Raw genomic sequence first — 16,167 nt, forward strand, 5'->3', positions numbered from 1 at the left:
CTGCCAAAGGCTGGCAGCTGAATAAGGTTCCACATAAAATCACGGGAAAGGATAACTTTGGATCCTTGGGTTTTGGTTGGACGATCTTATCAAGTCTGCAGATTGTTCAAATGTGTCCATCTTTTTAAAGGTCAATCTGAAACCTATCTTACATGCTTATGAATGTGTCGTGTAAAGCTTTTAGCCTTGCACATAATTAGGTATTGTCATAAAATTGTGATTTTCCAAGCTTAATTGTGAACATAAACTCAAGATTTTATTAAAACAGGCTTCGATTATCCCTCCATTTTTTTTTACCAATGAGTAATGCTGGAGATTGGTATTATAAAATGGTTAAATAATAATTATTAATGAATTTAACATTTTTAATAGTATGTTCATTCAGCATAGGACACATCCAGTATAGATTCAATTAATGTTTTTTTATATTTCATGGCACTAAAGAATTTTATTGGAAGCTGCAACATCCCACCAGCAGTGTAGACAGGGAGGCAGATGGCCAACTTGGGGTTTGGGATATAATGTTTTCACACCTACCTTTTCTTGGAATTTAGTAACTTATTTTTGCCCCCCAGAAAACAGCATTAAAGAGGCTGCACTGCAAGCAGAACAAATGTTGTTAGTCCTTAAATTCGTAAACCTCGAAATGGAAGGTACACCAGAATTGAAATCAAGATCACAAGTTTGAGTCCATCATCTTCTTTTTATTAATCAAGAATAGTTGCATATGAATTAAAATCAGCCATCATCCAACGTGTTTCGTTCCTGTCACAGAGGAACTTCATCAGGGCTTCATATATTAAATAGCTTGTTCACATAGTTTTTCATGAGAACCATAGGGTCGTCACCAGGATGCTCACCCTCGGATAAGGGTGTATAGCACTTCTTAATTTGCGAAAAATAAGGAATCGCAAATTAAGAATTGCAAAATGCTATGCATCATTATTTTCGGTATTCATTTGTGATTCGGTAAAAATCGCAATTTTTACCGAATCCCAAATAAATACCGAATTCTTAAGTTAATTTTCGCAATTCCCATTGATTCCTATGGGCCAAAAGGCCCATAGGAGTCAATGGGAAGGCATTAGCAAATTGCGAGTGGCACTTTGAAAATTTCATGGGTGCAGGGGGGGGGTCCAAAGGACCCCCCCATGCACCTCTGAAATGTATTTTTCGCATCATGTTTCACACACACATGTCCTAAGGACATGTGTGTGTGAAACATGAATGTTGAAAAAAAAACATTTTCAGCATTTTAAACACTTTTTCCAAATTTACCGAGTGGTTCAATCACTCGGTAAATTTGACACCCTAATTGCGATTTTGCACTTTTAAAAGTAATGATGCATTGCTTTTAAGAAATCGCACATCTGCGACTTCTTAAAAGCAATCGCAATTTTAGAACTCGCAAAAATGTTACGAATTCTAAAATTGCTTCATGCATCCCAAAAAGCACTTTTGGAATCGCAAACGGCCGATTTTAAGGTTTTGCACCGTTTGCAACTCCAAAAATGCTTGATGCATGTGGGCCATATGTGTTCCTTATGGGGAAGTACATGAAATGTCATTGCACATAATCAGAGCCTCCGATCTTGCCAAAAAATTCAATAGTGAGGATAGCAGACTTGAAAAGTTTGTAAAGTACCTGTATTCACTAGCAGGTGCTTGTGCAAAATAATTTATATGCATCATTAATAAACCTATATTTAATTAGAGCTAGCGATAGGTCTTTTGTGTCATGGCTTGACAACAGTCTTTCTTTGGGGTTAGGGCTAGATAAATCTCTACTATCTAATATTGTAAAAATTGATTTTTCTTACACTGCATCAATGCTTATCTTGAATCTTTCAGTGTTAGGAATTGCAGCTTGGTGTTCACCCTTTCTCACTACCAGTACAACAATGAAACCTCATAAATGAAAGAACAAGGCCTTCCCCTTTTTCTTGAAAACTGTTTTGAATAATAGAGGGAGGTGTATTTTAATCAGTTTAAAGAAAATGTGAACTCCCAATTCCATATTCAATGTAAGCATTTTGATGGATAATCCTGATTCAATAGCAACCCAGGGTTGCATCACTCCACAAACTTGTAATGCGCTTCATGAGTTTGAATTGCATTATAGGAGATTCATTCACAAAGGTATGAATGTTTGTTCATTTATGTACAAATGCAGAACATTCCCGTAAAATTAATTTGTACTCAGAAATAGATTCATTCATGTGTACTAATATGTAAAATGGTGTGAAAAGATGCATGAGTGAATCCTGTTTCAGGGATGGGGCCTGGGTGTTCTTGATTGAGGAAATGTTGAGAACACTCACAATTTCAGTATTGACAAAAAGCTTGCTAATTCCTTCCTATCCTTTCTAACCAGAAAATTGTCATAGTTTTACTCCAATCAAGGGCAGCATTAAAAAATACAAATGATATGGGGCAATTGCACACATTTGAGGAAATCTTTCCTTCAAACGAAGTTATGCATGCTGCAACATATTGCACGTAAAAAGATCTTCCCAGACAAGTACTTTGACATTATCAACATATTTCCAGTGGTATTTCTGGAAATCTGTCAGTTTTTAAGAATTCCAGAAGAATTCTTGGAAAGGTTTGCGAATTTCTGATATTCATGAATCTAAACCCATCAGGTGTAAAAACCTTGTAGTTACGGGTTAATGAATATCTTTATGAATCAATCACACACTGGGTGTAAGCGAAGCATTTTTGCACAGAGATAATGACTATGATCAAGTTCCCTGTTAAATACTTCCAACAATACCTGTGGGCAAAAGATTACTTTTTTGTGTGATCAATAAGTACCCCATGTTCATTTTATGACATGTCAATCAATCAATCAGCATTTGTAGAGCACGGCTGCATCACCCCGTGAGGGTCTCGAAGTGCTGGAAGATCATGCTTTCTGTTCTCCTTTTTGTTGAACATCCAGATCTTGATGTGTTTTCTGAACTGCTGGAGCAATGGCGAGGCTCTGAAATGCAGTGGGATGTTGTTCCAGGCCTTACCTGCTAGGTGGGAGAAGGAGTGGCCTCCACTGTTCGTCCAGCAGATTCATTGGGTGGCTGCTAGGGAGAGGGATTTAGAGCGGAGTTTCCTGGTAGGCTAGTGGAAATTCATTCCATTTTTGAGGTAAGCCGGTCGTTCGCTGTGTAGTGCCATGTAAGCATGGGTGAGCAGCTTGTACTGGCATCTCTATACTGGTAGCCAGTTGAGTTTCCTGAGGTGAGGGGTGGTGAGCATCTGTCTGGGGAGGTCGAGGAGGAGTCTTAATGTTGTGTTCTGGATACATTAGAGTTTCGTCATGAGTTAGGTGGTGCCTCCTATATAAAGGGAGCTGCTGTAGTCTAGTCTGCTGGTGACGAGATCTTGTGTGACTGTTCACTGGTGTTGGTTGAGAGCCATCTGAAGACCTTCCTGAGCACTCGGAGGGTGAGGAGGCAAGTGCACAAGATGATGCTAACCTGCTTCTTCATGGATAGCAAGCTGTCGAGGATAATGCTAAGTATGTGGGCATGTTCTGTGTGTTTGGGTGTACGGCCCAGCTCAGGTGGCCACCATTTGTTTCAGAGGGTATCCTTGCCTTTCCTGAAGATGAGTACTTCTTACTTGTTGGTGTTGAGTTTGAGGCAGTTGCTGTTCACCCAGACGGCCACGTCTTTCATGCATCTTTGGAACTTGTCACTGGTGGTTGTTAGGCCATTCGTCAGGGAGGGGATGAGTTGGGTGTCGTTGGTGTAGGAGATGAAGTTGAGCCTGTGGCTCTTGACAATGCTTTGCCAGGGGTGTCATGTATACATTGAAGAGGGTTGGGCTGAGGGACAAGCCTTGATGTACACCGTATCTGATGTTCTTAGGGAGCGAGGAGTGAAGGGGGAGTGAGGGTATCTTCACCACTGTGCCAAAAAAATGCTGTCTGCATGAATTTACAACTAATTGTAGGTCCATTTTGTGAATGTTTATTGTTCTACTCCGTCATAGAAAATCAAAGAAATCCTTACATGCACCAACAGCTGTTTATTTTAAGTGAAAGACTTCCAGGTTTCTTTGAGTTGAGTGATATGCCTAAAATCATATGGGTGATTTAGAGTGTGGCAGAGTAAGAGGGCTGCAGTAAATCAGCAGTGCTAACACCCAACCACACTTTAGGTTCAGCTGCTATATTTTATGATGGATGTTCTCCTGGCCCTGTCATTAGAAACCTTTCATTTGATGATGGCCCATCCATCCTCCAAAGGGCATTCAGGGCTTAGTGACAGTAGCCCCATCCAAAACAGGGTTGAAGCATCACAGCAAAACAGGATCTCCGCATTAAATCTCTTCATCACAGCATATTTCTTGATTCTTGTGTGTAAATAAAGAGTACACACTTCTCAGAACCTTCTCACAGGCCTCCCTGTAGTCCCCATATACAGATACAAAACGTCCTAAAAGTAAATCACATCAACCCTTCCTTGAAGGGTCTGCATCTGATCCATTCCCAGGTCAGTGCTCAATTTGAGTCTCTATGCATCATCTAAAAAGCTTTTGTTAAATGAAATGGTGGCTGTCTCTCAGTGGGAGAGGCCATCTGTGTGGGAACTGAAATCACAAGATGCTAATCAATGGCAAGACATAAGGTCAAGCAATGCTATAAACAGATGATCCACAAGCACACCTTCTCCTTCATTCCAATTAGAGAACACACTCTAAATGCATATGCAACTCTCTACATTACTCTGAAAGAAACTGAAAACATATGTTTTAAGAATACCTTCCCTATTCATTGACTTCTCCTTTGTTATCTTCATGTGTGGATGTTTCACATTCAATCATTGAGAATCTCCTACTCCCTGTAGTAACCTATAACCCAGTATTAGTAAAGCACAAACTAATCACCCCTATGGGTCTCAAGGCCATCAGGAAGATTTAGCGAGCTATTACCCAGAGTCACATGGAGCAGGGAACTGTGAGCCCCGTGCTCAGAAGTCAGCCGCACTGGTCGTTGTTCTAGCAGCTCATTTTGTAGTATACATGTACTGTACTCACATGTTGTGACTGCTCAATATTACTCAGGTTCACATTTTAATGTATTCTTCCTAAATTCATTCCATGTAGAGCAGTGTTCTACTTATTATAGCCAAGTTTTTCTATTGAAAACCTATAAATACATTTTATAATTCCAGATGTCAACAGATCTCATTTTAACTACATTACTCTCATAATTCCTACCTCCATTTTCATTATTTCCTGGATTAAACACACCATATAATGCATTGTTTCATTTAAAAAACAAGTGCATTTTGCAATCCTATTTAGTTAAATAATAATTGGGCAGAAGTAATAAACAGTGGTCATAAATACTGGTCACCATTTACTACCAGTATTTTTGTGACCAGTATGGTATTTTGTGAACTGACCTATGAACTAATAGATCATTTTGCAAAAAGATAAATTGTAGTGGGTCACAATTTGAACTACCTTAAGAACATTGAGTTAGGTTGCAAATTGCAACCCACTACCATTCACTGTCATCATAGGGATAGTTTCCTGCAATGGTCAGCAGGCCTCCATGTCTGTAACTGCCTTTAAACAATGAAACCTTTATTTTAATGCAGCCAGTTGTTTGCTTTAAGAGGAGGCAGTGGTAAAGTGGTCTCAACTTAAACTCTCAACGTGGCGCCCATTTCACGAGCACCATGCTTTATCTTTTACTTGCAGCTTTGAAGCTGCATTTTCCTCTGGGGTGCTCTCCCTCCCACCACCAAAGACAGCCTGCCTTTTCTACACTCCTCCCACCCCTGCTGCCGGGTTAAGGAAACTGCGCCTTCATCATTGGCCAGGCTGAGCCTCTCCTGGGATCACCTCTTCAGCCGCAGGGGCCACAGTGATCAGCCGCTGAGCCGGGCTCAGACCTGCTTATCTCCCCTGCACCAGTTGATTTGCCGCCACCCACACCCTCTGCAGCACTTGAAATGACGGGCACACTGGTGGCTAGACACAGCCACCTGGCGATGGTAGGTGTCCTTCATGCTTGTTCCTCTCTTGCTCCCACTAAATGTCAGATTAATTCAAATGCGTGTGGTGAACGTCACTGGCAACCATTGGCTCAAATGCAGCACTGCTCTTCCCAGACTTCACCACTCCTCCCTGTATTTCCCCCTTACATCATTTCCTCTTGCCATCCTTCTCATAGCCTTCTCTTCCCATTCTCTCTACTCCTTTATGTTCCCTTCTCACTTTCTACCTCCACTTCCCCTGCCCCCTTTCTCTACTGTCTTTTTCCTGCTTGTATCTCCTCCCCATCTGTCACAATCCCTCCTCCGGTTCTCCATCAGTTTTTTATTGGGTGTAGATTGGTCCAAACCTCACAGTGAGTTCTCCATGCCATCGACTGAATTTCCTGGCATGCGCTGAAGTGCTGCTTTATCAGAAATCCAACTGACTGTTCACTGGCATGATCTGGCTTACAGTTCCTTCTCTCAGATACACACTCTAAAGGCTTGGATATTACTGAGGTGTATTTTTGACCAGACTCTATTGTGTCACAGTTAACCTAAAGGGGAGAGATAATTGAGAATCAAACAAATGAATCCTAGTTTAGCCAGGAGTCCAACTAGGTGGAGCTGTCCTTTGCAGCTATAGAGGAGTTTGGCTCTGGTTCACCACTCGGTCGTCACCTACCCAGCCGGACATCGGACACAGTTTTCCTCGCCGCCTGACTTTCCTGTTTTCCCTAACTACTTTCCCCCTTGCTGTTTTTTTCTAATGTTTATTCTATGCTTTTGTAACTCATGTATCTACATTATACTGTTTCCCTTTTTATGTTATGCGACACTCCAGCAACTGATGTAACTTTGTAACTATGTTCTGAAACGATGTACTTCCTCATGTAAAGCGCTCTGATACCTCTGGGTCTAGCCAGCGCTATATAAAACTTTTCAAATAAATAAACATGTTAACCTCCACGATTCTAAACTCTTCGATCTTGTAGAGTTCAAAAGGCGGAACACTGTACTGTACAGTATTTCACTTTCACACATGGACACTTCTTCTTGCAACCCCTGCAGATGAAAAGGGTGCACATTGTAGTAGAGGGGGGGAAGCGAGGCCAATGTGTTAGTCACTCTTGCATTTGCCATTGGGCTACAGGAAACTGAACTGCTTGCAGGAATGTGTAACCTGCAAGATAAAGCCCTGAAAGCTCCATACCACCCCTGCAGGTCTATAAGGCACAGTTACCTATTAACCAGCCTTCACTTACAAATAAAGCTCATTAACTGGTCTACAAGGTCTTTCTGGCTGCTCATGCCAAAACAGATATAGTGGGTGTAGCCCGTCCTGGGGCCCTTTTTGTAGAAGATCATGCAACATGGTGGTGGTAGGTTGAAATCTGCCAATGGGTACAGTAAACACAAGAAGATGATGGGTGGAGTGCTGAAACTTTTCAGACACTCATCCCCAGTCACAGATCTGGGTTGAATCCATCATCGTCCTTTAGCTCACTTTGCCACCCCAGGTCAGACCCAGTCATATGCAAATCAGTCTTGACCCTGGGAACAGTCCAGCCCGAACTGCCAAGCCAGGTCTTCCCTGGACTGGAAACAAGCATCCTGGGAACGATTTCAGGGTAACACCCCTCATCATCCAGGCTAGCTTGAATCCAGTGGCAAAGTGAGCAAGGTACCCACATCTGGATACAGTAGCATAGGTTCATTCCATCATCCTTATTATATCCACGCTGCTTAATGGGGTAGATGACGAAGCATCAGCATAGGACAAATGCTATAGGAATAAATATCAGAATCGGTACCAGCATGAAGGCAGAAACTGGGCATAATGAGTACATCAATAAACTTTCAATTGTTCCCTCGCCTTTCTTTCCTTCAACTGACCATGTCCTTCCTCTTCACACTCTGCAGGCCTCCTCTCTCTGAGTTGTACCTACTCTAGGTCGCATGCCTGTCTGCTTTAATCTCTCTTATTGCATTCCTTAAACTTGCACACACCACATTTTGTAAATCCCATCTCATTCTGTAAAGACCTATCCCTGTGCTTAACGTTACCTAATTTTCTCCAACCTATTTAAGGATGCCATGTACAGAGTGACATGCCTCAGGATTTACCAGTAGAGGCAGAACCTACTTCCTGCCCCTTCAGACTCCCCACCCCGCAGCTTTAGCCACTACATACCACTCTACACCACAAAATTATATTCCATATAATTACACTCATGACACACAATCCCACTCCACATCATCCCAGTACACACTATACCAAATAATTACTATCCACATAATTCCACGGCACATCCTGCCAAATAAGTCGACTACACAAATCCACTCCACACCACTCAACTCCTCCACACCACTCAATTCCAACACACATAATTCCACAACTAACAATTCCTATCTAGCCCATTCCACAGCACACCACATATATCCACTCTACTACAAACCAAAACACCTGGATATAAAACATTGTCATGTACAATGCCAATAGCTCTAACTCTCACAGATGCGAGACCTATTGCATTGCAAATGCTTGTTGTTTTTGGTGCCCCTATTCCGTTTCTGTTAGTGATAAGAGGATCCTGGCAGGATGGAAATCAATGTGTGGAGACTAGTATTGGGTCTGTAGGGAGTTACACCTGCAGCAGAAGTTTCACTTGAATTCATGGGCATATTTATGAGAGGCTTGCATCACGTTTGCACCACACAAAGTGGTACATGCGTGATGGAATTCTCTAAGTCAGATTTATGAAGCCACCCATCACCTACAGCCCCGCCCCCTCCAGTACCATTTTCCTGCTTCACAGCTGTCCAGCCATCCCCAACACTACTTAAAGGTGGTTGCTGCATGACTGTGCCACTGGTGCGCTGAAGGTATGCCAAAGGCAAGCTCATCTGCTCCATGCCCTGGTCCCCAAACCATCCACTACTATGACTCCAGCACCCTCCACGCACTCAACACCGGACGCTCCACTGCCTGCCACCATGCATCTCTGAAGAACACCAAAGGTCCATTCACCTGCTGCAACTGCACCTTCGCCGGCCTCTTCACACCAGGCCCACCAACTATACGACCCTCAAGAACCAGACCGACCACCTCAGATGCATCCTACTAAACACTATTTCCCTCCAAAGACTCGCCATGGAGATCTGGGGCCTGCTCGTCTCCATCTCACCTGACATTGCCTTCTTCATAGAAACATAGATGAAGCCCACCTGGACATCGCAACCGCCATCTCCGAAAGGCTAAAAAATCATCCACAAGGTCCTTGTCAGCCGACCGGGAGGTGGCATCACCATCCTACACAGAAACACCGCCGCATCACAACCAGCTCCGACAACCATGCACCCGACATGGAGCACCTCCACTTCCAGATCCAGACCAACCCGAACGCCACACTCTGCGGCACCCTCGTCTACAGACCTCCTGGATCCACCCGCTTCAGCAAAGCCATAGCCGACTTTATCGCTCACCATGCTCTGGCCTCAATAGACTACATACTCCTCTGAGACCTCAATTTCAACCAGGACAACCTGTGCAACCACAACACCTCATTCCTACTGGAGAAAATGTGTGAGGAAGAGAAAAGAGATTCATGACAATAGCGTAGAGAGAGGAATGTTACATAGCATGATTAGGGAATGAGATTAAGTGTCACCAAGGTTCAAAAGTGGAAGGAGCCTACTGTGCCCCTGTAATGGGTGTCTTTTAATAGCAACCCAAAGATGAGGGGAGGTAAAAAAAAATCCTGGCTTAGATGAGGGCCAATGGTGGCTATGCCACTGATTTTGGTAGCATGCACGCTGCACATACTTGCATATTAAGTTGTTGCTTTTTTCAGTGCATGCAGCCTTGTCTGCAGTGCATGAAGCACCTTTATTGCCGCACATAAAGGAAAAACATTAGAGGTAACAGTGCTTCCCAGATGAGGCGTAACAAGGTGAAATACCTTTATTTCTCTTCGTCTTTTTCCTCGTTCTATGTGTGCTGCATTCTGCAGCACACATAGGTAGAGGAAAACGTCTCTATGGATTGTTTTTGTGCAGGTAGGTGGCCCTACCTACACAAAAACCATCCTGCCTGCAACGCAGGCACCCTTGCACCATGGTGCAAGAGGTCCTGTGTTGGCGCTAGGCTGATGAAATGGTGCGAGCATAGAGGGAAAGGACAGGAATGCACATACTGCTTAAATATGGTCTGCTATTCAAGTTTGGTAATGTGGCCTTGCAATACTTTTCATGACTCCTATGACGAAAATGGATAAAGGTTAACAGTTTGAATGTAGTTTTGATGAAGAAGTATAAATATTTATTTTGCTGCAGCTGCCTAATTAATGTAAAGCTTACAGATATGTTCAATATTAAGAAATGTATTGAAGCTTCAGTTTCATATATTAGCCAAAGCATCTGTCAAACATTAAGCAATGCATAAAGTCTGGTTAATACTTTCCTACTACACACTTGAGCAAGAACTATTCCCCTGCTTCTATTCAGAAGTATTTGAAAATTCTCCTTGTCCCAATTGCATTGCTTACATTGGTAAGTTTATGCTTTGACCACACCTTAGTCTGATAGTTCTAAGGCCTTGGGCATAGTTAAAAAGGTCAGGGAGCACTTGTATTTTAGTCTTTGTTGAGAATAATTCAATTTATTTTGATGTAAGTAGCTAAGTTAGGTAAGGGAATGGTATTGCCACCTAGATAGGACTATTTATGGTACAAACAAAGGAAGGTCCTAAGTTGTAATTTTGATACTTGCATTTAACAAGGGAATTCTGTTTTACTGATATTTAATTGTTGTATTGCTTTGAAAATAGATTAGCTTTATTTAAGATGTCATACAAGGAAAACAGTGTGGGAGGAAGTAGGGGCACCGGATACTTCTCTTGTGCTGATGTCTGTGTCTTTGGTTTCATTTAACACACACTCAGAGAATATACCTTAATCTCAAGTTAGGACATGTTACGATGCTGTGTCATATCATTAGGATACTTTTATGCATCATACTTAACAGTGCATTAGCTGCTTCAGGCTTGCAGTGTCCCAGTTCGGCATACACGCCTGAAGGAATTAAGAGATTGATACACAAAGTCATTTTGTGATTCGCAAAATCACTGAAGGCCTGATTTAGATCTTGAAAGTAATTCTGTGATTCGAAAAACCACTGAAGACCTGATTTAGATCTTGGCGGATGTGTTATTCCTTCACAATGGTGACCGATATCCCGTCCACCAAAATATAAATCCATTATATCCTATGGGATTTACATTTCGGCAAACAGAACACTCGTCACTGTTGTGACAGAGGAACCCATCTGCCAAGATCTAAATCAGGCCCCTAATTTGCAACTGCTAAATAGATTCACTCGATAGTTCACTCCTCATTCTGTCACAGCGGTATTTTTCAGTGGTTTATGGTTGCAAACATTGATCTGTGTCTTAAAGGAAGTGGCAACTTTGTAAAACCTGTTGGGCAACCTCATTAAGTAATGGTAGGGCACCACAGCCTACACTGCCCGATGTATTCCCAAATGGGAAAAAGCAGTATTGGTTCCTTTAAAGAACGTGGTCTGCTTCAAAAAAAGTTTCCCATTTGAGAATACAAAATCAGGGATATGTATATATCATGGATTAAATATAACATGATGCATAAGGAATCATGGATTCAATTTGATGTCCTCAGTGACCAGAATGCAAATAAAAAAATTAAACAATGAACTGGGATCAAAGTGTATTAACTTTATGAAACTTCGTTAAAATAAGTTCATAACAATCCCTTGTTAATGGAAATGTGCTCCTGCCTACAGGAAGGGTGGTCTTTCCACCAATCTTGGTTTCTTTAATTCTATTGACGCCTCCGTACAAAGCACATTGGCAAGGACACACACTGATTAAAAAATGTTGTTGAATTTTTATTGTAAACAAGTTCCAACCAGAGTGCACATTGGCAACATTGTTCCCATACTGTTCATGGCAGGCTGCCATCCCTGTGTTGGTAGCCAACCACAGGTAGTTACAAATAGCGATCTGCCTAATTTTCATTAATTAGGTGTTCTGTCCCCTCCTGCTACTGGAGATGTTATGCTGTGACCTGTTAGTACACATGTTGCATCGAAAAACCAGACACATTTTGCAAAACATTGCTTAGCAATTTGCAATCACTTTTTTATGACCTGTCTCTTAGTCCATCAGGCACAAATCGTTTTTTGTATTTGTAGATTTCCACTGGCTGTTCTGAGTCACACAGTAGCATAACACTACGGATTCCTTTGTATCTTCCCACAAGTAATATCGGTTAGTTCAAAAACATCACTTATTTGCAAGAACGGCTGTGTATTTAAGAGGTGTAACCTTTAAATGCATGATGTCTGAATTCTCTTTTTATAGTGTCCCTCAAATCCTTAGTGTCTTTTTCAGAGATGTTGAGAACATTAACCTTTTGGAGAGAGCAATATAGGAAATACAGTTCCTGTGAAATTAGGCATGTTGCTTTTTTCCATAAATTGGTCACATTTTCTTAATTTTAGAGGACCCTTTGGTGATCATGACTTTACTCCCACTCTAATGTGTCTTCCTATGTATAATACTCTTTGAAAACAAGCAAATTCCTTTGCCCGCATTCATGCTCCAGATTTCCAAACCATACCAAGAGGCAAGGTGGCCCACGAAGAAGATGGTCTAAATGTGCACCCTAGGGCACCATATGCATGGGTGTATTGAGGGGCCATTGCATCTCACGCATGACCTGCCCATAGAGGGAACCAGGTTTCAAGCTACAGGTGATGGGCCATGGCTCCCTCGTAATATAAATAAGGGATCCCATCACACACACCATCAGCGTTGCTGAAGCCATGCTGTCAGTATCTGCAGAAGTGCTGATTGCATCTCCCAATGAAGGCTCTCCTGTGCCTTCATTCATTCAAACACGGAGCAGCAGGTGAAGCACAACTTTTTCTTTCTACTGCACACTCTTCTGCACATGAACTAATGGTGTAAGAGATACTGCACAAACATTTGTGATACTCCAGCCCGAGTTCCATACACTTAAAATAAATATATGCATTTGCATTAGGTAATACAATTCTTTTGTCTCGCTTCTGTTTCAACATGCCCTGGCTCAATACAACTCAATGGCAATAGTATGACCATTAATGGCACACAATAATTTGAATGTACGTGAATGGTGTATATTCTCTTCTGCTTTGCTTTCAGTGGATCACCTCATTCTTTTCACCATAGTCTGTGAAACAATTTTATATACACACATATACACACATATAATGCTTATTCAACATACTACACACTTTGAATTCAACATCTGATAGATTAATACAAACTGAACTAGTAAAGTTCAGAAACTTCGCAAAACCTTGAGCTATTCGAAAGCCACACATTTCTTCCTTATTGGAAGTAGTCCCTTATCTTTTAGTTTAAATATTCTTGGCTTTAGAAAACTCACATGGTGGTGTTATAGTACCAAAAATGCTGTAATTCACTGCTGAACACGGCTGAGCTTGAACACCCTGTGACACACCAATGCCAGCCACAAACAGCAAGTGACCATATGCATCAGTAACACACTAGAAGTAAGTGGTGTCATAGTATATTACATAATCAACATTCCCTGGTAACATCACAGGGCTGAACACAATTGAGCGCCCAGTGCTACAAAAGGACAAGAATTACCGAGTATTTAACAACCCCTGAACTAGCAGATCCCTTTTCAGTCTTTGAATCCCTCAGGAGAAGCTACATTTCCAGGACAGAGGAACTAGTCATCTAGGCATATCTTTGGTGTAGAGCAGCAGTCGGTCAAGCAGACTGAAGCATGTTCTTGGCTAAGGTGCATTTGTGTATTTAAACCATGGTGCATTAGCCGCAGCTCGATGATTCCTTGCTTGTCCAGCAGACATTGGACTTGGGTAACATTGTAGTGCACAAAACATTATGTCAAATTCGACAGAGATTAGCTTCAATTCACCTAAAGTCATATTTACATGGGGACCTACCTAAAATATAGTCCCTTCTGATTAAGAGCAGCAATGAAGAAAAGGTATGCTATGATACAAAATAGGTCAAACGCTGCATACCCACTCATCTACAGAAACATTTTGCGTGAAGTGGATCACAATCATACACTTGTATGCACATTGCAATTCTAGTACCATGGGTTATTTATTTCTCTTATGCTCTTTAGCTTTGGTTAGGATAGAACAATCCAGTTTACAAAATGCCATTAAATCACCGTAACTTACTGAAATAAAAGCCTCTGTCCCCACACACGAACTGAAGAGCATCAACCAGCTCCGCGCCACATAGTGTTTCTGAGCCTGCCGCTGCTGAATGAGTTAATGTAAGCAAACAGATGGTCAGGTAGAACAAATTAATGGAGGACACGGTGTGCATCTTCACCTGCAAAAGAAGCAAAAATGTGGGGTCAATAAAGTGAAAACGATTTCTGCTTAGTCTCAACAGTAAAAATATGCAATTTTCCTCTGACGAAGGTGCAACTAAAATCCGTCAACATCATGAAACAATACCGTTTTCAGAATATTTGTTTGTTACACTATTAGAAGTAATTCGTTTTTTCAGCATGATAAATGCCATCAAACAGCAATATCTATCTATCTATCTATCTATCTATCTATCTATCTATCTATCTATCTATCTATCTAACTATCTATCTATCTATCTATCTATCTATCTATCTATCTATCTATCATGTTTGAGTGCTGCCTCATTATGATGGAGGCGATCAGAAAGGAAACTGGCCGGTCATTCTGGCTGGCTTCTGATGGGATCGGAGAGCCTGTCCACCAGTCGGAAGCCGGCTAGTAATCTCAAGGGCGGGCCTTTCTGCCCTTGGATTACAGAGCACGGTTTCTGGCATGGTTTCCATGCGGGCCTGTCCGACAAGGAAACCATGTCAGAAAGTGTGGTTGTGGGACCCCAGCAGGGCCCTCTTTGATGCACGTCCACTGGTTGGAAGCTGAGGGGGCACCATGATCCCTGCACCTTGTGGCAGGCACCTTGTGGTGCCTGCCAGGGGTGCAGGGAGGAACTGACTTCCCTTTCCTCAATGGGAGCTTGTGTTAGAGCCTGTTTACAGCCGTAACACAAGCTCCCTTTGAGGAAAGGGAGCATGCGACTGAACAGTGTTTGGTCGTATCATAATGAGTCGGTTGAGACCGCCTTCCGGGTGTCGGTTGGGCCCAGGACTGAGTCGGTGTCGGGCGGAAGCAGTTCTGCCTGACATCAAAATAAGCTTGTAAGTATTTTGTTGTCTTTTTTTGTAAGGCAACAGTCCTTTCCCGTCTTTGCACCCAGGATGTGGACCATTATCACTGTGTCCATAAGGTCTGCCACATCCCTGCATCAATTCATGAAAGAGTTGAAAATATACCTCTTTATAGAATACTATACCATAATGCAGTGACAGTAACTTTTTACTCCTGGATCCAAAGTACCTTTTAAATCACTCATTGCCTGTATCTTTGCCTTTGACACTCGACAGCGCTCTGCTGCCTTTTGACTTGAATTGCTTTATACAAATACGACATATATATATATATATATATATATATATATATATATATATATATATATATATATACATGCATACAAAAAATACATAGCAACTAATGTGAAATATGTGCTTATATTTTCATCTTGGGTGCTGCTGAAATTAAACCATCCTGTGTTTAGGTTTGTGGTTTATAATGTCACCAGAATCCCTCAATGAGAATATATGAACATATTACTTGTTATCTTTTCCATCTTTCTCTGAATGTCTATCTATCCTTCTTTCTTTCTCTTCCTCTCTCTATCCCTAAATATATAGGGAGGCCTCTCTTTCTCAATACATAGGGAGGAGATGTGACTTAATGGCTTAGTCGCCGAATCACTGTAAATATACGTGAGAAAGAATATATATGTATATATATATATTTATATATATATATACAAATGTATGTATATATATAGATATATGTATGTGTATATATATATATATATATATATATATATATATATATTTATTTATTTATATATTTATTTAAAGGTATAAATGGAGCACTCTACCACATATAGAAATGTGCTATGTTAATGTCCGTTAATATAATTTTGCTAGCAGCCAACATTAGATAATCCTAGCTTTCTCCTCTTCAA

At 41.4% G+C, this 16,167-nt stretch overlaps 1 protein-coding gene across 2 annotated transcripts in view; it reads right to left on the reverse strand.

Annotated features, from left to right (window-relative positions):
• IGF1 (insulin like growth factor 1) overlaps nucleotides 1-16,167 on the reverse strand; it is a 455,617-nt gene that overhangs the window by 408,180 nt on the left and 31,270 nt on the right. For both annotated transcript variants that reach the window (XM_078674744.1, XM_078674753.1), the window contains exon 2: nucleotides 14,256-14,412. In XM_078674744.1, the coding sequence (XP_078530870.1) occupies nucleotides 14,256-14,412 (157 nt within the window). The remainder of the gene's footprint in view (nucleotides 1-14,255; nucleotides 14,413-16,167) is intronic.

Source organism: Lissotriton helveticus, chromosome 1_1 (assembly GCF_964261635.1).
Source record: "Lissotriton helveticus chromosome 1_1, aLisHel1.1, whole genome shotgun sequence".
NCBI classification, from domain to species: domain Eukaryota; kingdom Metazoa; phylum Chordata; class Amphibia; order Caudata; family Salamandridae; genus Lissotriton; species Lissotriton helveticus.